Raw genomic sequence first — 26,704 nt, 5'->3', positions numbered from 1 at the left:
AATCACAGAGCAGGTCAGAGCATCGTCATCTGTCTTCAAAGTAAAACCTGAGCCTGAGTCGCAATGAACCGAACAAATGTCGACAATTTTAATGTTAACTTTAGCAGGACGACTCACTTTTATACCACGAAAGGACATGTATGACATATGTGTCCCTGAACGCACCGTCACCATATGATAAGTGATAATAAGAGCTAAAGATCTGGAATTACATTGTGTCCCTGAATGCACCGTCACCATATCATATGAGACTGAACAGTACGAAAAGAGCATAATAACACTATCATATGGTGATGGTGCGTTCAGGGACACAATGTAATTCCAGATCTTTAGCTCTGACATAAACTGTGATAAACTCTGAAATCGTCGTCGCTGTTTTTTCGTTGTAGTCGTAAACTGTTCGTCCTCTGACAAACTTGGTGGCATCACCGGTCGACCGGGACTCGTCTGTTTTGTTGGCGGTCGTGTCTTTTGTGCGTTTCCCCGTGAGTCGGCCCCCGCTGCCCACGCCACGTCCCATCATCCCCCTGGTGTGTCGCCGCGGCGATCAGTCAGAACAAAAGGCGGCGGCGTCTCTCTGAGGTCCAGATAACCTCCTGCAGCTTCCTGTCAGCATGTTAATACGGCGCCTTTCACGGCGAGGACGACGGGGACGGCAGCGTTCGCAACACGGCACCGTTTCAACCACTACCCATGATCCTTTTCTTCTCTTTATCTTTGTTCCTCCTCCATCATTTCTCTTTTTTTTGCTCTTTATTATTCTCTTCATCTCATATTTCGTTTCCTGTCACACTTCACTTTCTTTCTTCACGTTTCATCATTATAATGGACGTTTGTCTTTGTTTCTCCTGTTTTTTGTCTTTTTTTTCTTTCATTTTTATTCCATCTATCTATAAAACAGATTTATTTAAATTTTTTCCTTATTTTTTCTTAACATAAATTTGTAAAGTTTGGTCATATTCTGGTCGATTTAGCCTAAAACATGTGTACAGGATGTGAGTCGGTGTCACGGGGAAGCTCTGTCGTGGTGCATTCAGGGACCAGATATTGTATCAACAGGTGAAATGACGTGTGAGTGAAATAAAATAAATACAAGCCTTTAGAAAAATAAGTTTAGGTTTTCCATGATGTTAACAACATTATAGATCATAAATATAAAATCAGTTACATTTACTTATGGTGAAGTGTTTTGACTATGTGTACTTTTATAGATAAAGCAGTATCTACTGCATGTATTAGTACTTACTAAGACTTACACTAACTTACATTAAATTAGATGAAATTAGATTAGATTAAATAACATTAGACTGAATTAGATTTAATAAGATTAGAATAGAATACATTAGAGTAGATTAGATTAGATTAAATAAATAAATAAATAAATAAATAAATTTTGTGTAGATATTATGCCTCAGTTTATTATTTACACATATATATTATAACTTACACATCTCAGTTTATTTATGGATGGAATAAACACACCCCAAATCCATCCCATGGCCCAGACTGGACCCTTTATTGGGCCTGGTTTGGTCCATGGGCCCAGACTGGACCCTGTAGTGGGTCTGGTTTGGTCCTGGTCTGGTCCAGTGTGTGTCAGTCTGTTGTCATTCCTCCGTCTGCCTCTAGGGGCGCTGCGCCATCAAAGCCCTGCTGCTTGGTCCTTATTAACAGTAGAAGAACAGAGCGGCGGTCCCCTCATGTGACCCTCTGACCACACTCATCATCACTGGAGATGTTCCATCATCACCACCACACGACCAGGAGGAGGCGCCGCCATCAATTATGAATCTGACGGTGGAGGGAGGGGCGGGTTCAGCGGGTTGGCTCAATTAACGGTGACCTTCCTCATCATCCTCCTCCTCCTCACCTCAACTCCTCCTTCCTCCATCTCCCAGAATGCCCCTCTTTGACCTCATGCAAATGAGCGACCCCCCCTTCCCAAACAGACAGGGGAAGGAGGAGGAGGAGGAGGAGGAGGAGGAAGAGGAGCAAGAGGGAGGAAGAGGAAGTATCTATATTTGTTTGGCGACAATAAATGACATTAAATGTATAAAATGTTACATCAGTGTTAGTGAACATCACAGCTGACAGAAAAAGACAAATGTAGAAGATCTATTCTATTCTATTCTATTCTGTTCTATTCTATTCTGTTCTATTCTATTCTATTCTATTCTATTCAGTATTTTGGTCCATTCCTACAGTATCTATAAGCATCTGTTCTTTAAACTCTAATAAATGTGTGTGTGTGTGTGTGTGTGTGAGAGAGAGAGAGAGAGAGAGAGAGAGAGAGAGAGAGAGAGAGAGAGAGAGAGAGAGCGAGAGAGAGAGAGAGAGAGAGACCTGGGGCTGTTTCTGAGCTGGATCTGTTTAATGCTAATTGATTCAACTGGCCCCTGTAGACCATAAGCCCCGCCCACTGGGAATACTGGGACCAGTACAGGTCTGGGATCCTGCCAGTATGAACCAGGGGAATGTGAACTGCAGTCAAAGAGGGCGGAGCCATGACCTGAGGGGTGTGTGTGTGTGCGTGTGTATGTGTGCGTGTCTGTGTATGTGTGTGTGCGCGGGTGTGTGTATGTGTCGCTGGAGAGCCTCTTTAAATGACAAAGGCAGAAACAAATGGCTTCACACACACACACACACACACACGCACACACACACACACACACACACTCCACCGAACAAAAGGAGTCCAGTACAGAGAGAGAGAGAGGCTGATCTGGTTCCAGGTCTATGTCTCTCGCCCCGTGTTCATGTCTAAATGAACATCCCACCTGCTTTGACCGTAACCGACGGAAACGCCACAACCTGGGATGTAAACAAACATCAGCTGTTTCATCCCCACACAAACAAACAGCAGCAGCATCTACTCTGTCAACACAAAAATATATTTTAGAAAATAACGAATATTAACATTTATGACACATTTATATGTTAAAGGGATAAAGTGATCAAATATAAAAAAAAAAGATAAAATAAATAAACAAATAATAAATAAATATGCTGATTCTACTAGAGTTATTGACTGTTTATGTTATTGTTTATTTGTTGTTATTGACTGTTTATTTGTTATTATTGTGTATTTATTGTTATTGACTGTTTATATGTTATTGTTTATTTGTTGTTATTGACTGTTATTTTGTTATTATTGTTTATTTGTTGTTTTTGACATTTTATTTGTTATTTACCTCCATTTGTACCTGTTAAACCTTCATTATATCTAAAAAAAAAAAAAAAAAAAACTTCACTGTTTTAAAGTATTTTGTTTCATTATCTTAAAATGAGCACAAACTAAACGAAACAAATTCAACAAACATATTAATTAATGTCAGTTAAATTTATTTTTTTAATTGATGTTGAACATGTTTATCAGATTCTATTGGATTAGAACTTTCTCTTTAAAAACAACCAGAATATTTTTTGTTTCTTAAAAATTAAATCTGACTTTGACTGATTCCACTTCACAACCAAACGCCTCACGTTCCCTGTGTGTGTGTGTCTGTGTGTGTGTGTGTGTGTGTGTGTTGTGTTGTGTTGTGTTGTGCTCTCACACACTGCTGCATATGCCCGTCTGGCAGGAAGAGGCTCTGGCTGCTGCCCATATTTGGGCGTAACGGGCGGGGATCCAGCAGACTAATTTGGGTCTGGCCGGGACAGCGCAGTTATTATTTTCCTCTGGACCATCAGGCAGAGGACACACAGCCATCTGCTGCACACACACACACACACACACACACACACACACACACACACATCTCAATTAGATCAGTGAGAGGGCAGCTGTAGCAGCGCCTCCACTCATAAACAGACACACAACACTGACAAACATGCGAATAAATGCCAATGCTAAAGGAACGCTGTGGTAACACCATGGTAACGCCACAATAACACCATGGTAAAGCCATAGTAACACCATGGTAACGCCACAGTAACTCCATGGTAACGCCACAGTAACTCCATGGTAACGTCACAGGAACTCCATGGTAATGCTACAGTTACACCATAGTAACACCATAGTAACACCATAGGAACTCCATGGTAACGCCACATAAACACCACAGCAATGCTATGGTTACGCCATGGTAATGCCATGGTAATGCCACGGTAACTCCATGGTAACACTACATACACACCACAGCAATGCTACGGTTATGCCATAGTAACGCCACAGTAACACCATGGTAACGCCACAGTAGCACCATGGTAACGCCACAGTAACTCCATGGTAACGCCACAGAAACACCATGGTAACGTCACAGGAACTCCATGGTAATGCTACGGTTACACCATAGTAACACCATAGGAACTCCATGGTAACGCCACATAAACACCACGGCAATGCTATGGTTACGCCATGGTAATGCCATGGTAATGCCACAGTAACTCCATGGTAACGCCACATAAACACCACAGCAATGCTACGGTTATGCCATAGTAACGTCACAGTAACGCCATGGTAACGCAAAAGTAACTCTATAGTAACGCCACAGAAACACCATGGTAATGCCACAGTAGCACCATGGTAACAACACAGTAACTCCATGGTAACGCCACAAAAACACCATGGTAACGCCATAGGAACACCATAGTAATGCCACAGGAACACCATGGTAATGCCACGGTAATACCATACCAATGCAACAGTAACTCCACGGTAACGCCACAGTAACACCATGGTAACGCCACAGTAACTCCATGGTAACGCCACAGAAACACCATGGTAACGCCACAGTAACACCATGGTAACGCCACAGTAAGTCCATGGTAACGCCACAGGAACACCACAGGAACACCATGGTAATGCCATGGTAATGCCATACCAATGCCACAGTAACTCCATGGTAATGCCACAGTAACACCATGGTAACGCCACAGTAACACCATGGTAACGCCACAGTAACTCCATGGTAACGCCACAGGAACACCATGGTAACACCACAGGAACACCATGGTAACGCCACAGGAACACCATAGTAATGCCACAGGAACACCATGGTAATGCCACGGTAATGCCATACCAATGCCACAGTAACACCATGGTAATGCCATGGTAACACCACGGTAACACCATGGTAATGCCACAGTAACACCACACCAATGCAAAAGGAACTCCATGGCAACACCACGCCTATACCAAGGCAATGCCACAGTAATTTCAGGTTGAGTTTTACTCAAATTACCAAACTATGTCTTAAAATATGAGGTAACGGTGAGTACAAAGTGCCACCCACTGTTTACCTGAGGAGTACCACTGGGATCAGAACTGGAACCACACCACTTTTGGATTTAACACTTTATGAAGTCATTAAATGAAGAAGAAATGATTCACAGATATTTTATGGCACAATGACAATATTTACTCTAAAAAAATGGATTCACTGCAGTACTTTTACCTACAGAGAACTACTTCTGCACAGAATTTTAAAAGAATTATTTGCAGTGCCTGAGTTCCACAGTGTGTATTAGTATAGTATTATATTAGTATTTGTGTATTAGTCTACAGTGTGTATCAGCAGTATTTTTGCAATTAGTACTTTTTCTGATGATGTAGTATTTTCACAATGTGTGTTAGTACTTTAACTTGTATTTGTAACTTGTTTAAACATGGAATGATTGTTTGTTGTTGTGGGATTTTATGGTAAATGAACTGAACTTATATAGTGCATTTTCTACACCTTAATGGTGTAAGAAAGCGCTTTAGAATTCCTCACACACATTCACACACCAGTGGGCGGCTGCTGCCTGGCCCCACTGTGTTCAGTGTCTTGCCCAGGGACACTTCAATATGTGGACAGTCAGAGCCAGGATTCGAACCGCCGAACCTTTGGTCATTGGACGACCCACTCTACCAACTGAGCCACAGCCACCCGCATTTTATTCTATTTTTGTTCCTTTTTTCCATTTTATCTCATTTTTATTAGTTTTTATCTTGTTTTTAGCTTACCGGCCAACAGGCTGTAAGCTATTGTCGTCATATGGCGTCGTCTGTTGTCCGTTACAAAAATTTCAATCGTCTTCTTCTCCGAAACTCCAGTTCTGATTGACTTCGAACTTGGTATACAGCTTCTTTATGATGATGTCAGCAAAAGTTAGTGAAAATATTTTGATCTGGATCTGATTCTGGATTTGGTACGACTTTGACAAATGTTCCCATTATAAGAGATAGGAAGTGGATTGATCCAATAAATCAGTAAGTATCAATAATATCAAGTTGGAATTTGAATTTTTTTCAGATCTGATTGGAATATGACCAAAACATGGGCTATTTCTGTAATAGAATAAATACACAGAACCGGGTGATAATAAATGGCATCTGGATACATTTCCCAAAGCTTTTCATTTGGCCGGTAAGCTACAGGGCCATTGGTCCTATTTTTAATATTTTTTTCAGTTGTATTTGTCTCGTTTTTACTCTTTTTTATCTTGCTTTTATCAGTTTTTTTACCTTCTTTTTAATCAGCTTTTTTCCATTTTTATCTAGTTATTCTGTTTTTTCAGTTTTCTTTTTTTTTTTTACTTTTTATTCTGTTTTTATTTAGTTTCTCTCTGTTTTCTTTTTTAATCTTGTGTTTATGTGGTTTTAATCTCGTTTTCATTTCGGTTCACCTCTAAACTCCGGGTTAAAGTTCTGTTTTCTCCTTTCGTCCTCATGGTGTGAACTTTTTACAGCGTGCATTAAAATCCTGCGACGGAGGAAACTTTTAAAGAAGCCGAGTGTTGATGGAGGGCGGCAGCGGCGGACGGAGGGGGGGTGGGGTTTAAATGGGGCGAACGGCTGTGTTTAATTACAGCTGGGCTCTTTGTTAATGACTCTATTAACGGCCTGTTTGATTGGCCGTCCACGTCCGCCGTCTCCCCGTCCAGACGCCGCCCGAACCAGTTAAAGCGGCAAATCCTCTTTACACATAAATCTGCCTTCGATGGCGCGAACGCCGGCCACTGAGCGGGAAAATTCATGACCTCGTCAATTTGTCAAAAGGCTTAAACCCCCCCACACTCACACACACCCCTCCACGCTGCCTCACCACCTCGCCATTTTTCAGCTCGCCACGATCTAATTAAAGTTGAAAAAATAATTAGCGATATATTTTCCTTTCTTAAAAAAAGAAAGCGGGGCAGTGATTAAAGCAGACGAGCAGGAAGGAAGAGCAATTAAGAGGATGGAGGTTGACGAACTCTGTGTACACATGTCGGATTACAGACTCCACGACCAAAGACGAGCTCTACCGCTCACTCGCTCGCTCGCTCTCCTCGTCTTTCACTTTTTTTTTTTTTTTGTTAATCGGCGTGCCACTTCTCCAACAGCTGATAAAAGCCCAGAGAACAAGATAACCAGCGCGGTGGAGCTGGTGGAAAGGCTTAGGGACCCGATTTGACAATTAATCAATTATTTGATAGAAATCATCAATCAATCTTGGCGCGGGAATTAATCCGAGGGCGAGCGAGATAGAGAGACACAGCAGAGAGAGAGAGAGAGAGGGGGAGGGGGCGGGGAGATGCTCCTTCCTCTTTAATTGGTTAAACTGATTGGCCTTTTCTCCTCGCTCCCATATCTGACGCTTCGATATCGAATTTACACGAGTTCACATTAAACTAATGGAGACGAAGTAAACACAACGAACGCACCAGTCAGCCTTTGATTGGACTCAAACATCAGTCTCAACCCTTCAGTGTCTGACAGCCCATAATATGCACAGAGGGGTACCAACGGCACCATGACTTTCATACAATTGAGTTTTTTTCTTCTGTTTCAACCAAATATCATCACATAAGAACTGATCAAAATAATGCAAAGAATGTATAAAGCCAAATTAAAGTTACTCCCCGTCTGTGTACAAAGGTTCTTCACAGCATGAGTCTAAATATGATTTACGAGATGTTTGTAAATTTGTTGTACAAAAAGTTAAAAAAGAGACTAAAAGAAGATGTATATCTGTTGTTGGAGTTAAACTATGGAATGAGGCCAGCATGGATTTAAGAATGTGGAGCCCATTTTTAATATTTAAAAAAATGGTATGTAAGGCAATTTTTGAAGGATACAATTGTTAAGCTCTAATAAGTAATAGGTAAATAATTTATTTTTGATTCTACATTAAATTACCATTAATTTGGTGGGTTAAGTTTTCTATTTTTCTGGTTTATTTTCACCTTTTTATGTTTTTGCTTTTTTGTTTGGTTGTATGCATTGTTGTTGTTGTTGTTGTTGTTGTTGTTGTTGTTGTTGTTTTTTTTAATTTATTTTGTTTTTTTATTTTTCCTATATTGAATGCTTGGGTAGCTGAACTTGTTCTATAGGACAGGCATTAATATAAGCATTCTGCTTCTGCCTGGGCCTTTTCAGTCATTAGCCTGTTTGTAATGTTTGTAGTGTTGTTGTTGACACTGGTTGTATTATGTGATGACTGAATAAAGAATTTCATTATCATCATCATCATTATCTGAGGTTGTCCTGTCAAAAAGTCAGGGACCAAATTTGATCATTTGATCAAGATTCAGATTAGACGGCACTTTTTATTAGTTGGACCTGTTTCAATGACAATACATATATTCTATTGTATTCTATTATTTTTCATTCTATTCTATTCTATTCTATTCTATTCTATTCTATTCTATTCTATTCTATTCTGTTCTGTTCTGTTCTATTCTACTATTCTATTCTATTCTATTCTACTCTGTCTTATTCTATTCTATTATTTTTTATTCTATTCTATTCTATTCTATTCTATTCTATTCTTTAACTGAATCAGGTTCTACATATGAACTAATAAAAAGTGACGTAAAGTGAGTTTTTACAACAGAACAAATGAGACTAAAACTGATTTAAAAGTGTTTCAATCATGTTTCAAGTCTGTAAAATCCAACAAAAGAACAAAAACACTTTATAAAAGACCCAATAACCTGAATCACGCTGCTCATTCACTTCAAATTCCACATTCCTCTTGGGTTTTTTTTTCCCCGTTTGCAAACCTTTGTTTTCGTCTCCTGACTTTTACAGAAGTTTTCAGTCGAGGTGGATCTGAGACGTCGGAAGGTCTTTGAACGCACCAGGAGGCAGAGTTTCCTCATAATGACGACAGATTCCACAGAAAAACATCTGCAGATTTCACGCCCTTTGGTCTGAAAAGCTCTGATCTTTGTCTGATGTCATTTAGTTGTCAGAATTTCTTCTTATAAACCTTTGTATTCAGATTTAACTGATGACGAACGCTCCAACTTTTCAGTCGTAACATACAGATACATGTCCAAAAGTCTGTCGCCACGTTGAATCCAGGTGTTTCTTTTCAAACAGAGGTCTGGGATCCAAAACAATAAGGACTAATGTCATAATATAGTTTAATATTATGGGATAGATATCATAACATTGGTTAGTTTGGGTTAGATTTAGCTTTGTTTCCAAAATGACTCAGAGATGGTTTGGACTGAATACATGTCAACACTGAGTTTTCTTTTTTTATCCATGACTGATTTTAAATGTTCTACCTCTAAATTTCTAAAATATTTATCGTGCTCTTTTACGATCACCCACAACCACTCAAATATCCCCAAAAACCACCCAAATATTGCCCAAAAAACACTAAACTATCACCCCAAAAACCACTCAAATATCACCTCAAAACCACCCAAATATCAACCCAAAAACCACCAAAATCTCACCCAAAAAAACCCCACACTCAACTATCACCCCAAAACCACTCAAATATCAACCTAAAGTCCACTCAAATATCACCCAAAAACCACCCAAATATCAACCCAAAACCCACTCAAATATCTCCCCAAAACCCACTCAAATATCACCCCAAAATCACCCAAATATCACCCCAAAACCCACTCAAATATAATCCAAAACCCACTCAAATACAACCCAAAACCCACTCAAATATCACCCCAAAATACACTCAAATATAATCCAAAACTCACTCAAATACAACCCAAAACCCACTCAAATATCAGCCCAAAATCACCCAAATATCACCCCAAAACCCACTCAAATATCCAAAACCCACTCAAATACAACCCAAAACCCACTCAAATATCACCCCAAAATACACTCAAATATAATCCAAAACTCACTCAAATACAACCCAAAACCCACTCAAATATCAGCCCAAAATCACCCAAATATCACCCCAAAACCCACTCAAATATAATCCAAAACCCACTCAAATATAATCCAAAACCCACTCAAATACAACCCAAAACCCACTCAAATATAATCCAAAACCCACTCAAATATCACCTCAAAACCCACTCAAATATAACCCAAAACCACCCAAATATCACCCTAACCCACTCAAATATCACCCCAAAACCCACTCAAATATAACCCAAAACCCACTCAAATACCACCCCAAAACAATCCATCCAAAAACCCCCACAATATCACCGATAAACCACTCAAATATCACCCAAAAACCACCCAAAACCACCCAAATATCACCCAAAACATATCATACCAGTACTACTAATAATTAATTGTGTTTAGTGTGCTTTAGATTTATTGTGCTGTTGCATTCAGGTCCCGGTTTGTGCCTTAAACCAGGCTGATGATGCGTTCAGGTCCTGGTTTGGGTCTTAAACCAGGCTGATGTTGCGTTCTAGTCCCGGGTTGGGTCTTAAACCAAGTATTTTGTTGCGCTCAGGTCCTGGTTTGGGCCTTAAACCTTCTCCTTCCGTCAGACTCAGACTCATCTTTACATCTTATTAACGTTAACAGATATCGACAGACTGAAAACAAGCAGCAGAAGCTCGGCCGTAAACAGGGAAATGTGACACTCTGGATTCTTTTTAGCCGGCTAACACACACTAACACACACTAACACACACACTGAGCTCGTCAATACTCGACTTATTAGCGGCTCCAAGGTCGGCGTGGCGCCCTTCAGGACGGACGCCCGTCTCCATTAACACGAACTGGTGGAGAGTGAACCAATTGAGACGCACAACTCGTTACCGAGCTGACAAAGTACAATGAAGTGTCGCAACACACACACACACACACACTCACACACACACACACACACACTCACACACACACACACACACACACACACAGCAATAAAATATGCATCGTCGCTCGCTGCACAAATCAACAACCGTCCGACGAGCTGATGAGATTTTAAATGAGCCTTAATTTGTTGGGAATTGTCTTTGTCTTTGATAGAAAAGAGAGGGATGGAGGGAGGAGGGAGGAGGGAGGGAGGAGGCACAGGGTCATGTGATCCTTCAGATAAACACACAGATATGGGGTCAGGTTGGTGTCCAAATATTCATGTGTATCAGACACATATATGTTCATATTAGTCTGTAGTTCAAATAGAAACTGTTGAATGAGTTCACAGCATTCAGTATAATGTGTGTATTTGATCAGAATATGAATGAATGAGACCCAAAGCCACTTCACCCTTTGGCCCCTCCCCCTCCGTTCAGGTGAAGTGGTAGGGGTGTCCTGATTCCTGATGACTCATAGGGGAGGGCTAAGGGGGAGGGGCTGTTTGACCCTACAAACGGAGGTTTTCTAGGACTATACTCCAAACACAGGGGTCTGATAAATTTCCCATCATTCAGTTCCAATCATCGGTCAGATGGACATAAACCCAGTAAAACAGAGCAGCAGCGACCCAAGAAACACACAAACGCACAAGTTTAGTGCAGAAACAAGGGGGTAAGGGGGAGAGCCAAGGGGGAAGGACCAAGGGGGAAGGACCAAGGGGGAGGGGTAAGGGGGAGGGCCAAGGGGTGAATTGGGATTGGGCCTCAATTTCGACCAGAATTCCAAACATAAATCCAACTGTACGATTTTTCTTTCTTCGTTACTAATACGAATTCACCAACGGGACTCTGCTGCTGTAAATCCATCTCCACTTCACAGACATTATTTCTGGGGCAGAGGATCCATGGATTCACAGACTGACCATGAGTTCAGGGTCCAGATCAGATCCAGATCAGGTCTAGATCAGGTTCTAGATCAGGTTCAGATCAGGTCCAGATCAGGTTCAGATCAGGTTCCAGATCAGGTCCAGATCAGCCAGGATCACTGTCCCAGATGGACGACCAGGTCATGGAACCTAACCAGGTCCAATCCAACCATTAGTCCAATGTTCTGTTCAGCTGTAGAAGGAACCTGAACTCATGGTCAGACTGAAAATTTGACCATGAGAAATTTGATTGATTGATCCAATATTTAGACGAGGGGTGGGCAATCCTGGTCCTCGAGGGCCGGTATCCTGCATGCTTTAGATGTTTGCCTCTTCCAACACATCTGATTCACATGATCAGCCTATCATCCAGCTCTGCAGAAGCCTGATAAGGACTTTCAGGTGTGCTGGAAGAGGGAAACATCTAAAGCACGTAGGATACCGGCCCTCCAGGACCAGGATTGCCCACCCCTGATTTAGACAGTAATCTAACCCCACAGACAGACAGGTACAGACAGACAGGTACAGGTACAGGTACAGACAGGTGTGTGTCTTACCTGTGACAGCCCCAGGTAGATGGACACAGTCTCAGAGATGTAGAGGAACCGTCCCTCCTTGTTTAGTGCAAATACAAACCCATCCAGAGACTAAAAAAAAACAAACACACACATCAGAGGGGTCAGTCACATGATTCAACCTCAGGTGAACGTCTGTGTGTGTGTGTGTATGTGTGTATGTGTGTGTGTATGTGTGTGTGGGGGGGTCCAACATACGGCCCATGGACCAGAACCAGCCCAAACAGTCCGATCTGTCCATGGGATGAATTTATAAAAGACAAAAAACACACTGAAGATATGAACAATAAAGGACACATTCAGCCCCATGTGACCTCCTGCACGTAAACAATAACAGAAAAAACAACACATAAGGAGTTTTCTACTTGGTTTAGAGGGAAAAAAAGGAAAATTACATAATGAAGATATTTACAAACTATTCTGTGCAAAAAAAAAAAAAAAAAGGATCACCAGGTATTAGACAGTTCCATCAGTGTGTGGTTTAGGTTTTTAAGAATTAACTGAATAAATACAGGGTTCTGGATGGTGTGAAATAATGAACTCTCTTAATTATTCAAGTATTTTGCTCATTTTCTTCTCACTTTAGAAGGATTTGTTAAAGTTTATACCATATTTAAATGCATTTTGGTTAATTTTTTCCCTTATTTTTCTAGTATTTTGCTCATTTTATTCACATTTTATACGTTTTTGCAGTTTATCGTATGAATAACTGAGATAAAACTGTACTTTACAAAAGTTACTTCCATGTATTGGTCGGATTAGTGGATCCCCAAGTATTGGACAGTTCCATCAGTGGGTGGTTTATGTTTTTAAACGTTTACTGAATAAACACATGGTTCTGGATGGTATAAAATGATCCACTCTGCTAATTTTTCAAGTATTTTGCTCATTTTCTTCTCACTTTAGAAGGATTTGTTGACTTTTATACCACATTTCAACATATTTTGGTTCATTTTTTCCATATTTTTCTAGTATTTTGCTTATTTTATTCACATTTTATACGTTTTTGTAGATTTTATCCTATGAATAACTGAGATAAAACTGTATTTTACTCCAGTTACTTCCATGATCAGATCAGTGGGTCACCAGGTATTAGACAGCTCCATCAGTAGATCGTTTTGTTTTTTAAGTTGTAACTGAATAAATACAGGGTTCTGGATGGTATGAAATAATAAACTCTCTGTATTATTCAAGTATTTTCCTCCTTTTCTTCTCACTTTAGAAGGATTTGGTGACTTTTATACCACATTTCATCATATTTTGGTTCATTTTTTTCCTTATTTTTCTAGTATTTTGCTTATTTTATTCACATTTTATACATTTTTGTACATTTTATCCTATGAATAACTGCGATAAAACTGTATTTTACACCAGTTACTTCCATGTATTGGTCAAATTAGTGGATCCCCAGGTATTAGAAAGTTCCATTAGTGGGTGGTTTATGTTTTTAAACGTTTACTGAATAAACATGGTTCTGGATGGTATAAAATGATCCACTCTGCTAATTTTTCAAGTATTTTGCTCATTTTCTTCTCACTTTAGAAGGATTTGTTGACTTTTATACCACATTTCAACATATTTTGGTTCATTTTTTCCATATTTTTCTAATATTTTGCTCATTTTATTCACATTTTATATGTTTTTGTACATTTTATCCTATGAATAACTGAGATAAAACTGTATTTTACACCAGTTACTTCCATGATCAGATCAGTGGGTCACCAGGTATTAGACAGCCCCATCAGTAGATCATTTTGGTTTTTAAGTTGTAACTGAATAAATACAGGGTTCTGGATGGTATGAAATAATAAACTCTCTGTATTATTCAAGTATTTTCCTCCTTTTCTTCTCACTTTAGAAGGATTTGGTGACTTTTATACCACATTTCATCATATTTTGGTTCATTTTTTTCCTTATTTTTCTAGTATTTTGCTTATTTTATTCACATTTTATACATTTTTGTACATTTTATCCTATGAATAACTGCGATAAAACTGTATTTTACACCAGTTACTTCCATGTATTGGTCAGATTAGTGGATCCCCAGGTATTAGACAGTTCCATCAGTGGGTGGTGGAGGCGTTGTGTGGGTTTGTCCGTGGGTTTAATTGAAAACGGGTTCCACATGATAACTAAGCGGTGGCTGTTGCGGTGGAGGTTCCACTCGTATGGACCATCGTGTGTCTGGGTTTTAGTGGAAACGCCGTCACAGACGCTGATACGTGACCGTGTCCGATGGTGCGTTCACGGGTGGATCACGGCAGAGGCGGCGCAGTGGGCCGAACGTCACACGTGGCGAATGGCGAGGCGACGCTCAGATCAGGGTCGGACAGGGAGAAGGTGGAGGAGGATTCACAAACGCCCCCGGAGTTAATACTGCAGAGGTCAAAGGTCAACGACGTGTGTTTCCTGTTGTCGATGCTCATGTGTCACAGATGAACCGCTGGTAGATCTGGGTTCAAAGGTCACACTGACCCAAGGCCACGCCCACCACCACACTGGAAACATCTGGGGTTTATTTTATTCAACCTCTATTGATAATTAACAAGTAGAACGATGCAACATTGAACATATAGATTCAAGTACTGATACGAACAATAAGCAGGTAAATAAAATAATACGATAAAAAAAGTAATCAAGTATTTAAAAATAAATGCGCAAACAGTTTGAGCGTACGTTGACATTTTTGATTTTTTTTTTTGCTAAAGCTAAAGTTTTATAAAACATGTTTAATAGTTTAACTCTGTTATGGAGGATCTGCAGAACTGAACCTTATGAATCTGATATTTACCCTCAGTAGGATTAGATTAGATTAATTCAAAACATTCAAAGTTTATTCAAACATTCAAACACACTTATTATTTCCCTCAGACACTGACACAAGTTTAAACCACTCTGTCCAGTTCCTGGAAAGGGTTAATTCGGCAGCTGATGATGTCATCATTTATCTGATTAAGAAAATTAAAAAAACAAACATAAAAGTTCATATGTGGATAATAATGAGTAACCTGTAGAGGATGATAAATAATAATAATAATAATAATAATAATAATAATAATAATAACAATAATAATAATAATAATAATCATAATCATAATCATCATATAATTCACTTTAAAAATCTCAAAGTCAAACAGGTGATGTGTGGAAACAATTTTACATCATTTTATCCACTTTTTAATTTAGTTTTACTGTGATTTCTACAAGTTCTACCATCTTTTAGTTTGGTTTAATATAGTTTAGTCCCGTTTAAATCATATTTAAGTCTGATTTAACCATTAAACGGTTTGGTTTTACAATCTTTTAGACTCATTTGACCAACTGTTTAAATCATCTTAGTCATCTTACTTTAGTCTAATTTAACAACATTTAATTCTGATTTAACCGTTTTTACTATATTTTATTCTAGTTTAACTGTTCTTTAGTTGGGTTTAGCTATGTTGTAGTTTAGATTTATTATCTTTAAGTTTATTTTTATTGTCTTTTATAATAGTTTTACCAACTTTTAGTCTAGTTTAATCATTTTAAAATCTGATTTAATAATCAAATAGTTTGGTTTTACCATGTTTTAGGCTCATTTCAGTCTGTTCCAACCATCTCATAGTTTGGTTTTACTGCTCTTCAGTCTACTTTAATCATCCTTTCATTGGGTTTAGCCATGTTTTAATGCAGTTAGATTATCTATTAGTTCATTAATTTCACCTTTTAATTTACTTTTATCATCTTCTGGACTGGTTTTACCAACTTTTAGTCCATTATGACCATCTTTTAGTTTGGTTTGACTATACTTTAGTCGAATTTAACCATATTTAATTCTGATTTAACCATTAAATAGTTTAGTTTTACAATCTTTTAGACTCATTTTACCAAATTTCAGTCTGCTTTAACACCTTTTAATTTACTTTTACCATCTTCTGTACTGGTTTTACCAACCTTTAGTCCATTATAACCATCTGTTAGTTTGGTTTTAATATATTCTGGTGTAGTTTATGGTCTTTCAGGTTGTTTTTATTATGGTACAGTTAATTTTTTCCATCTTTTAGTTTGTTTTTATCACCTTTTGTACTGGTTTTGCCAACTTTTAGTCCGTTAAAACCATCTTTTAGTTTGGTTTGACTATAGTGTAGTCGAATTTAACCATATTTAAGTCCGATTTAACCATGAAATAGTTTGGTTTTACAATCTATTAGACTCATTTTACCAAATTTTAGTCTGTTTTAACTTCTTTTAGTTTATTTTTTACCATCTTTCATACTGAATTTGCCAACCTTTAGTCCATTATAACCATCATTTAGTTTGGTTTTAATATATTTAAGTCTAGTTTAGGGTCTTTCAGTTTGTTTTTATTATCCTACAGTTGATTTTTTCCACCTTTTTGTTTATTATCATTATCTATACTGGTTTTACCAACCTTTAGTCCATTATGACCATCTTTTAGTTTGGTTTGACTATACTTTAGTCGAATTTAACCATATTTAATTCTGATTTAACCATTAAATAGTTTAGTTTTACAATCTTTTAGACTCATTTTACCAAATTTCAGTCTGCTTTAACACCTTTTAATTTACTTTTACCATCTTCTGTACTGGTTTTACCAACCTTTAGTCCATTATAACCATCTGTTAGTTTGGTTTTAATATATTCTGGTGTAGTTTATGGTCTTTCAGGTTGTTTTTATTATGGTACAGTTAATTTTTTCCATCTTTTAGTTTGTTTTTATCACCTTTTGTACTGGTTTTGCCAACTTTTAGTCCGTTAAAACCATCTTTTAGTTTGGTTTGACTATAGTGTAGTCGAATTTAACCATATTTAAGTCCGATTTAACCATGAAATAGTTTGGTTTTACAATCTATTAGACTCATTTTACCAAATTTTAGTCTGTTTTAACTTCTTTTAGTTTATTTTTTACCATCTTTCATACTGAATTTGCCAACCTTTAGTCCATTATAACCATCATTTAGTTTGGTTTTAATATATTTAAGTCTAGTTTAGGGTCTTTCAGTTTGTTTTTATTATCCTACAGTTGATTTTTTCCACCTTTTTGTTTATTATCATTATCTATACTGGTTTTACCAACCTTTAGTCCATTATAGCCATCATTTAGTTTGGTTTTTAATATATTTAAATCTAGTTTATGGTCTTTCAGTTTGTTTTTATTATCCTACAGCTCATTTTTTGCACTTTTTCATTATTATCATCTTCTATACTGGTTTTACCAACTTTTAGTTCATTATAACCATCATGTAGTTTGGTTTTAATATATTTTAGTCTAGTTTAAGTGTCCTGTAGTTGGGTTTAGGGTCTTTCAGTTTTTTTTTTTTATTATGCTACAGTTCATTTTTTCCATTTTTTAATTTACTTTTACCAACTTTAATACTGTATTTGCCAACCTTTAGTCCGTTAAAACCATCTTTTAGTTTGGTTTGACTATACTATCAAATTTAACCATATTTAAGTCCGATTTAACTATGAAATAGTTTGGTTTTACAATCTATTAGACTCATTTTACTAAATTTTAGTCTGTTTTAACATCTTTTAGTTTACTTTTACCATCTTTCATACTGGATTTGCCAACCTTTAGTACATTATAACCATCATTTAGTTTGGTTATAAAATATTTAAGTCTAGTTTATGGTCTTTCAGTTTGTTTTTATTATCCTACAGTTGATTTTTTTTTTCATATTTTCATTTATTATCATCTTCTATACTGGTTTTACCAACCTTTAATTAGTTATAACCATCATTTAGTTTGGTTTTAATATATTTTAGTTTAGTTTAAGTGTCCTGTAGTTGGGTTTAGGGTCTTGCAGTTTCAGTTTTTATTGTGCTACAGTTCATTTTTTCCATCTTTTAGTTTATGTTTACCATCATCTATACTGGTTTTACCAACCTTTAGTCCATTATAACCATCATTTAGTTTGGTTTTAACACATTTTAGTCTAGTTTATGGTCTTTCAGTTGGTTTTTATTAACCTACAGTTCATTTTTTCCATCTTTTACACTAGTTTTACCAATGAACTTCAGACTTTATTCAGTGGCTGATCCAGTGTGTGGACTCGTAGGGTTAATTCATTGGTTGTTTTGGTGGTGTGTGTTCTGGTACCACACTGACCCCTGCTGGTCAGAGGTGGATTTAGTTCAGAATATCCTTTAAGCTGGACTTCTTACATTTCACAGATCTTTATACATAAAAACTGACTGGTTTTTATTCCACTTCCTCTTCCTGTTGACTGTTTTTCCCTTTGAATTTTGGAATTTCCTCCCATTTCACAGGATTCTGTCATGGATCCGAGGATTCCCCCCAAACCTGTGGGTCTGTAGTGTGTATTTGAGTGGACACAAGGACACGGTGGGTGAATTAAACGTACAAACAGTTGGATATTTAACCGTTGGTGTGCTGTATGAATGTGTGGGCCCCCTGTCGCTGTTCGTTTAGTCTGTCCTGTCCTCTAATGACATGCTGATGAGATGTTAATCGTCAGTGAGCCTCATCAATGTCCGTCCATGCTGGTTCCTCATTAACACGCAGACACTCACTGTATGTGTGTGTGTGTGTGCGTGTCTGCGTGTGTGTGTGTGTGTGTGCGTGTCTGTGTGTGTGCGTGTGTGTCTGTGTGTGTCTGTGCGTGTCTGTGTGTGTGTATGTGTGTATGTGTCTGTGTGTGTGTCTCTCTCTCTGTGTGTCTGTGTGTCTGTGTGTCTCTGTCTGTGTCTGTCTCTGTGTGTGTGTCTGTGTCTGTCTCTGTGTGTGTGTGTGTCTGTGTGTGTGTCTCTGTGTGTGTGTGTGTGTGTTTGTGTGTGTGTGTCTGTCTGTGTGTGTGTCTCTGTGTGTGTGTCTGTGTGTGTGTGTGTGTGTGCGCGTCCACAGTGTCGTCCTTCACGTCCATTGTCTTCGTCCTCTATCTAGTCCTCACATGACATTTCCTCACATATGTGGTTGGAACACACACGCAGCCTAATGCAGATTTACGACCAATGCAGCGGACGGTCGGTTTCAGATACGACATCCATGTCACAGACGTACGTATGTGATGACAGAGGAACATCTGTCGGTTCATGTTCTGCTCCAGGACGCTGGGCTCCAAACTTCATCACATGAAAACGACACTATCACTGACAAACTTAGAAAAAAACATCATGAATCATGAACCTTTTTATTCACACTTTTCTGCCCTTTGTGTTTTTAAAATATAATTTTCATGGTTTTGCATCATAGATATATGAAACATCTTTTACATCAGGGCTCTCCAACTCATTTTCTTTCAGGTTCCACATTCAGCCCAACTGGATCTCAAGTGGGCTGGACCAGTAAAATAATAACGTAATAACCTATAAATAATGACAACCCCAATTTTTTGTCTTTGTTTTAGTGCAAAAAAAAACATTAAATTATGAAAATACTTACTTTTATAAACTATCCAAACAAAAGAGGTGTGAATAACCTGAAAAAATTGAAATTTCTTAGGAAAAATAAGTGCAATTTTAACAATATTCTGCCTCAATTTATCATTTCTACATGTGCATTATGGATCAGATCTACAAAGACACTGTTGTTCGTCCATCAGTCTCGATGACGACCTTGACTTCAGTTTTTGTGGGTCCTGGAGTGGCTTGTCAGCTCTATTTTCGCCCTGAAGTACCTGCCACAAAGGCACTAAACACTGAGGAACAGGCAGAAAATAGTTCAAGTTGTGCTTAATTTCCTTTAGACATTTCAGGTTGTTCATATTTGTTCAGGTTATTCACATTTTATTGTTACAGAATAGTTTGTAAATGTTAATATTTTCATAATTTAATGTTATTTTTTACACTAAAACAAAGACAAAAATTTGAAGTTGTCACTATTTACAGGCGTCGTGTAATGTTTTTTTCACATCAAACCGAGAAGTAAATCTGCAGGCATTCTTTTTTGTGGGTTCTTCTGCTGTTATTATTTGACTGTAGATCATATTGGTCTGTATGTGGAACTGCAACTAAAATGAGTTCCACAGCCTTGACTGTGGAATTTTTACACTTTGCAAAGTCATCCCATGGGCCAGATCGGAACCTTTGGTAGGCCTCATTTGGCCCCCGGGCCGCATGTTTGAGACCCCTGGTTTACATCCTTTTGCCTTGTTACCTGTTACATGAGCCCATTTACCAGTTTGGATTCTAGTTGTATACTCATTCTTTATTATTTAACACCTTAAAGCTTTAAGAATAAGGTTCAAAACGTCTTCAAAAGCTGAAGAGGATGTAGGCGGGGCTTATTATGACACCGTTAGTGGGTGTGGGCGGAGCTTATTAAGACACTGTTAGAGAATGTGGGCGCAGTTTACTATGACTCTGTTACAGGAAATGGGCGGGGTTAATTATGTAGTTGTGTTATGAGTTTTCAATGACTCTTAGTATATATGGGCGGGGTTTAGAATGACACTGTTAGAGGATGTGGGAGGAGTTTATTGTGACACTGTTAGAAAATGTGGGCGGGGCTTATGACAGCGTTAGTTGATGTGGGCAGGGCTTATTTCGACAGCATTAGAGAATGTGGGTGGGGCTTATATGACACAGTTACAGTATATGGGTGGGGTTTATTATGACACTGTTAGAGGATGTGGGTGGAGCTTATCTGACACTGTTAGAGAATGTGGGTGAGGCTTAATATGACTTTGTTACAGGAAGTGGGTGGAGTTAATTATGACACTTTACAGTTTGTGGGAGGAGTTTTTATTGACTGTTAGTAGATATGGGCGGAGTTTATTATGACACTGTTAGAGGATGTGGGAGGAGTTTATTGTGACACTGTTAGAGAATGTGGGCAGGGCTTATGACAGTGTTAGTTGATGTGGGCAGGGCTTACTACGACAGCATTAGATAATGTGGGTGGGGCTTATCTGACACTGTTACAGGAAATGGGCGGGGTTTATTATGACACTGTCAGAGAATGTGGGAGGAGTTTATGACCTTGTTAGTGTATGTGGGTGGGGTTTAAGCCATCACTCTTCTCCAACTCCACCCACTTGTCTCTATTAAACCAACACGGTGATGTTATTTCGCATATATTTTGGCTTCGACGTCGCAGTTTATGCCGACGTCACGGTGGTCATTCCATTATGAACACAAACACATAAACACTTTCCCCCAAAACAACAGCAAAAGATTAAAACCAGAAGAAGAACCGGCTCTGAGAACTGGCAGCTGTTGAACTCTGGCGTCGACCTGGACGCCGTTAAACCGCCGTTACGACCATTTACAGCCGGTATCTCCATGGTAACTCCACCACAGAGGTTCTGGAAACCCACGACCTGAACGCTAAGCCTCTGCAGGTCACGGATTAGCCGTTAACCCTTTAAAGTAACGGCAGCGGCGGCGGCGGCTGATGTGGCGATAAGAGCTACGTCTCCTTCCTCCTGCTGATAGAGGTCCAGGTTTAGAAACAACCTGGTGAACGGAGGCGAATGTGGCTGTTTCAGAAGGATTACCACAGATTAATTAGAACGGGGAGGCGGCTTGAACAGCGGGGCTGGGAGTGGGGTGGGGGTAAATTATGCTGATGTAAACACAGGCGCAGACGCGTGTAAACAAACCCAACCTGAATCCCAGAGCGCCTCCCGGAGGTTAAACAGGCCAGGGTTATTAGAGCAGACGCCGTTTTCAACACACGCTCCTTCTTTCACTTTACGCCGGGAATTATGTACGAGGTCGGCGAGGTCTCCAAAGGTCAGCGAAAGGTCGTCAAACGCACAAAGGTCGGTGTAACGGCGCCGAAACAAGCCGCGGTAACTGACATTTTGTGTATGAGGAGCAGCCGTTAACGGAGAACAGCCGTGATGAAACCAAAGCCTGGGTTCAGACTCACAAACAGAACGGGCTGAATATTGAATCAAACAGAACCAAACCACGGGTCGGAAACCACAGACGTAAACACTTTAATGATGGACCAGAACCAGGAACGACGGCAAATACGAGCAAAAATTCAACCAATAATCTCAAAAACAAAGCAATATTTACTCAAACATAAATGCATTATTTTTATAGACTTTCACAGATGCTGTTCATATTGTGTCTGTTTAACGTATTTTATGTCGATTTTTATTTTATCCTACTTTTAGTTCTATTTTCTTATTTTACTTTTTAGTTTTCTGTGATTTTACATTCGCACTTTTCTTATTTTTTTTACATATTGTTTTTTTTCTTTATTCATATGGTTGAACTGACTGGAAAAGCAGAGTGACAATAAAGGCTACTCTACTCTGTTCTATTCTATTCTATTCTATTCTATTCTATTTTATTCTATTCTATTCTATTCTATTCAGGTCAAAGATAGAAACTCATCTACTATTAAATATAACGACAGAGAAAATCAGCAGGTTTACAAATATAGATAAATAAATAATAAATAAATAAATGTAAACTAATATCGAAAACCAATGTTGTTCTAGAGTAATTTAAGAGACGTGATGTAAAAGATATAAGATAAAAAGAATGAAAAAACAAAAAATGTTCTCGAAGATTAAACCAGAATAAATGATGCAGTTGAATAAAAATGTCACTGATGCAACAAGATGCAAAAACAGAAATGATGTAATGGACTCAACCAAACAAGAAAATGTAAAAGAAACAAATACAACAAAGATGAATCAGAAGTGAAACGGACAAAATGATGCAACAAAACAAAAACACACAAATAAAAAAAAGACGCTAAAGATGTAAGAAAAGAAGAAAAAAGAAAAAAAGAACTGGACAAAAACAAAGAACATGTGACAAAAGTAAACTGACGGAAATAACAAAAAAACAAACCAAAGAACAGAGATGATGTGATAAAGCCTGAACGTCCGACCCAACAAGAACAAAAAGATTAAAAAAAAAAGTGACATGATTAAAACGATTTTAAATATGGTTTAAATGAACCAAAGGTGCAGCAGGTCAAAGGTCAAGGAGGGTCAAACTGTCACTTCAAACTGGAATCAAATGGAACAGTGATGACAACAGCCTTTTCCACCATCTGGACCGACCAGAACCGCAGTTCTGGACCGACTGGAGTCGATCCTGAAACCAGTAAAACCATGAAAATCCAACCGTGAACAAACACAAACACTCAAACAATGTATGAATGTATTATTTTTATTCTATTGTTTTATTTGGTACATCGTTCTTATTTTTTTGTTGTTTTTAAATCGTACCATTTTTTGTATGTTTTTTAATCTATTCTTGGATTTTATTCTTTGATTCTGGTTTTATTTATTCTTCTCTACAGCACTTTGGTCCACTGCGGTTGTTTTAAAGTGCTTTACAAATAAAGTTGGATTGAATTGAAATAATTTGTTGAATTTACTGCATTTAGTTTTGACGACAATTGCCACTAAACTGAGTTCAATCTAATTTAACGACATTATCACAGACAAACTGAAACCAGCCAAAGTACATTCAGTCAGTTCAATATTAATGCAATATTATCAGGTTTAGTTTGATTCAGTTAGAATTAAAACACTGATCAGAACAGAAAAGAGTTCATTCAACACTATTATTATCACTTCGAACATGTCCTGAAACCAGTAAAAAAAAAACAATAAAATTAGAAAAAACAATAAAACCAGTTAAACCAATAAAACCAGTAAAACCAATGAAACCAATAAAACCAACAAAACCAGTTAAACCAATAAAACCAGTAAAACCAATAAAACCAGTTAAACCAATAGAACTGGTTAAACCAATAAAACCAGTAAAACCAATAAAACCAGTAAAACCAATAAAACCAATGAAACCAGTTAAACCAATAAAACCGGTTAAACCAGTAAAACCAATAAAACCAGTAAAACCAATAAAGGCAGTTAAACCAATAAAACCAGGTAAACCAATAAAACCAGTTAAACCAGTAAAACCAATAAAACCAGTTAAACCAATAAAACCAATAAAACCAGTTAAACCAATAAAACAAGTAAAACCAAAAACAAACAAACAAAAAACAACAGTAAAACCAACAAAACCAATAAAACCAGTTAAACCAATAAAATAAGTAAAACCAATAAAAAAAACCCAGTGAAACCAATAAAACCAGTTAAACCAGTTAAACCAGTGAACCCAGTCCATTCCTCCAGTTCCATCAGTGAATCCAGTGGAATGCATGTGCTGACCTCAGCCTTGGAGTCTGGATATTGGTTTCCATCCCAGTTGTTGTTTTTCCACTCGTATTTGCATATTAATAACACACACACACACACACACACACACACAGGCTGCAGATGTGTGTGTGTTTGCAGTAACGTGTCCAAATGTTTGCGTGTACGTATATGTTCATATATGTTCATATGTTCCAACAGTATAAACCTACAGAAAACACACACAGAGTGGAACCAATGGACATTAGACACACACACACACACACACACACACACACACACACACACACACACACACACACACACACACACACACACACACTCATTGTGTCCATGTGGTGGTGCAGACACATACACCACCCTGTGGCGTTGGTGTGTCTCTTTATGAAATCACAGAGGCTCGCTCCGCCTCATAGTAATTATGCTAATTGCCTGGATGCCCTTGCCTTTATTTATGCGCGGCTGCTAAGATAAATAAAAGGAAATTGCTTTGGATCTAACTGTATTCATTTCAGCATGCTAACTAGAACGCTAACGCCGCGCTGTGCGTCTCCGTGTGTGTGTGTGTGTGTGTGGACTGAGTACAGATTTGTTTACCCTTCACAAATTCTGCAGGTAATTGCAATTTTGATTGTACATTTATTTATTTTATTTCATGTGTGCGTGCGTCTGGTCCGTTTGGATGTGGATGTTGTGTACGACGGTGGCGGCGGCGCTGAGGTGGAAGGTTGGGCGTCAGTGTCATAATGAAATGTTTTGTTCTATTAAACAGAGTTGAACAGTCTGGGGTTCAACGCCAGCCTTTGAACCGAAGAAGAAAAACCACGAAGGAGCTGCTGTTTACGACGACGGCGAAGAGTTAACTGTTCACTTCCTGTTTCTGAGGCTGAAGGGAAACGTGTCCGTATGTGACCCGGATCTGATCTGATACAGACAGTCTGAACAGCACTAATCTGACCCAGACCACTTTCATATGTGGTCCTAAATCTGATCCAGACCACTTTCATATGAGGTCCTAAATCTGACCCAGACCACTTTCATATGTGGTCCTAAATCTGATCCAGACCACTTTCATATGTGGTCCTAAATCTGATCCAGACCACTTTCATATGAGGTCCTAAATCTGACCCAGACCACTTTCATATGTGGTCCTAAATCTGATCCAGACCACTTTCATATGTGGTCCTAAATCTGACCCAGACCACTTTCATATGTGGTCCTAAATCTGATCCAGACCACTTTCATATGTGGTCCTAAATCTGATCCAGACCACTTTCATATGTGGTCCTAAATCTGATCCAGACCACTTTCATATGTGGTCCTAAATCTGATCCAGACCACTTTCATATGCGGTCCTAACTCTGATGTGGATCTGATATTTTCCAATGTGACTTCAGGACCTCGTATTTAATGTAGACTATGAGATCTGTTTGTGTTTTGTCTTACTTGTTTTCATGTCTTTTATGTTTGGTAATGTTTTCAACAGCAACCACTTAGCTGGTCTGTCCCACTGTCTTGTCTTATGTCTGACTAGTGTATATAGTCTATATTACCTGTATATATCATATATTGCCTGTGTATATCCCATACATTTCTTGTATATATCCTATATATTATCTGTATATATCCTATATTGTCTGTATATATCCTATACTGCCTGTATATATCATATATATTACCTGTATATATCCTGTATTACCTGTATATTATCTATATTATCTGTATATATCCTATATTACCTGTATATATCATATATTGCCTGTATATATCCCATACATTTCTTGTATATATCCTATATATTATCTGTATATATCCTATATATTATCTGTATAAATCCTATATTGTCTGTATATATCCTATACTGCCTGTATATATCATATATATTACCTGTATATATCCTGTATTACCTGTATATTATCTATATTATCTGTATATATCCTATATTACCTGTATATATCATTTATTACCTGTATATATCCTATATTACCTGTATATATCGTTTATTGCCTGTATATATCATATATATTACCTGTATATATCCTATATTACCTGAATGCATCCTATATTGCCTGTATATATCCTATATTACCTGTATATGTCCTATATATTGCCT

The 26,704-nt window shown here is 38.1% G+C and overlaps 1 protein-coding gene and 1 long non-coding RNA gene across 2 annotated transcripts in view; both read right to left on the bottom strand.

The window, feature by feature from the left end:
* The window catches only part of LOC115416346 (uncharacterized), an 18,171-nt gene extending 14,855 nt beyond the window's left edge, over positions 1 to 3,316 (bottom strand). The window contains exon 1 of the long non-coding RNA XR_003934956.1: positions 3,306 to 3,316. This is a non-coding gene — a long non-coding RNA (uncharacterized LOC115416346). The remainder of the gene's footprint in view (positions 1 to 3,305) is intronic.
* Positions 1 to 14,919, bottom strand: part of LOC115416341 (neuronal PAS domain-containing protein 3-like) — a 111,120-nt gene extending 96,201 nt beyond the window's left edge. The window contains exons 1-2 of the mRNA XM_030130090.1: positions 14,779 to 14,919; positions 12,476 to 12,565 (exon numbers count right to left, since the gene is read on the bottom strand). Coding sequence (XP_029985950.1) covers positions 12,476 to 12,565; positions 14,779 to 14,919 — 231 coding nt within the window. The remainder of the gene's footprint in view (positions 1 to 12,475; positions 12,566 to 14,778) is intronic.
* Positions 14,920 to 26,704: the final 11,785 nt, after the last annotated feature.

This window comes from Sphaeramia orbicularis, unplaced genomic scaffold (assembly GCF_902148855.1).
Source record: "Sphaeramia orbicularis unplaced genomic scaffold, fSphaOr1.1, whole genome shotgun sequence".
In the NCBI taxonomy this organism is placed as follows: domain Eukaryota; kingdom Metazoa; phylum Chordata; class Actinopteri; order Kurtiformes; family Apogonidae; genus Sphaeramia; species Sphaeramia orbicularis.
This window is presented reverse-complemented; position numbering and strand designations above follow the sequence as displayed.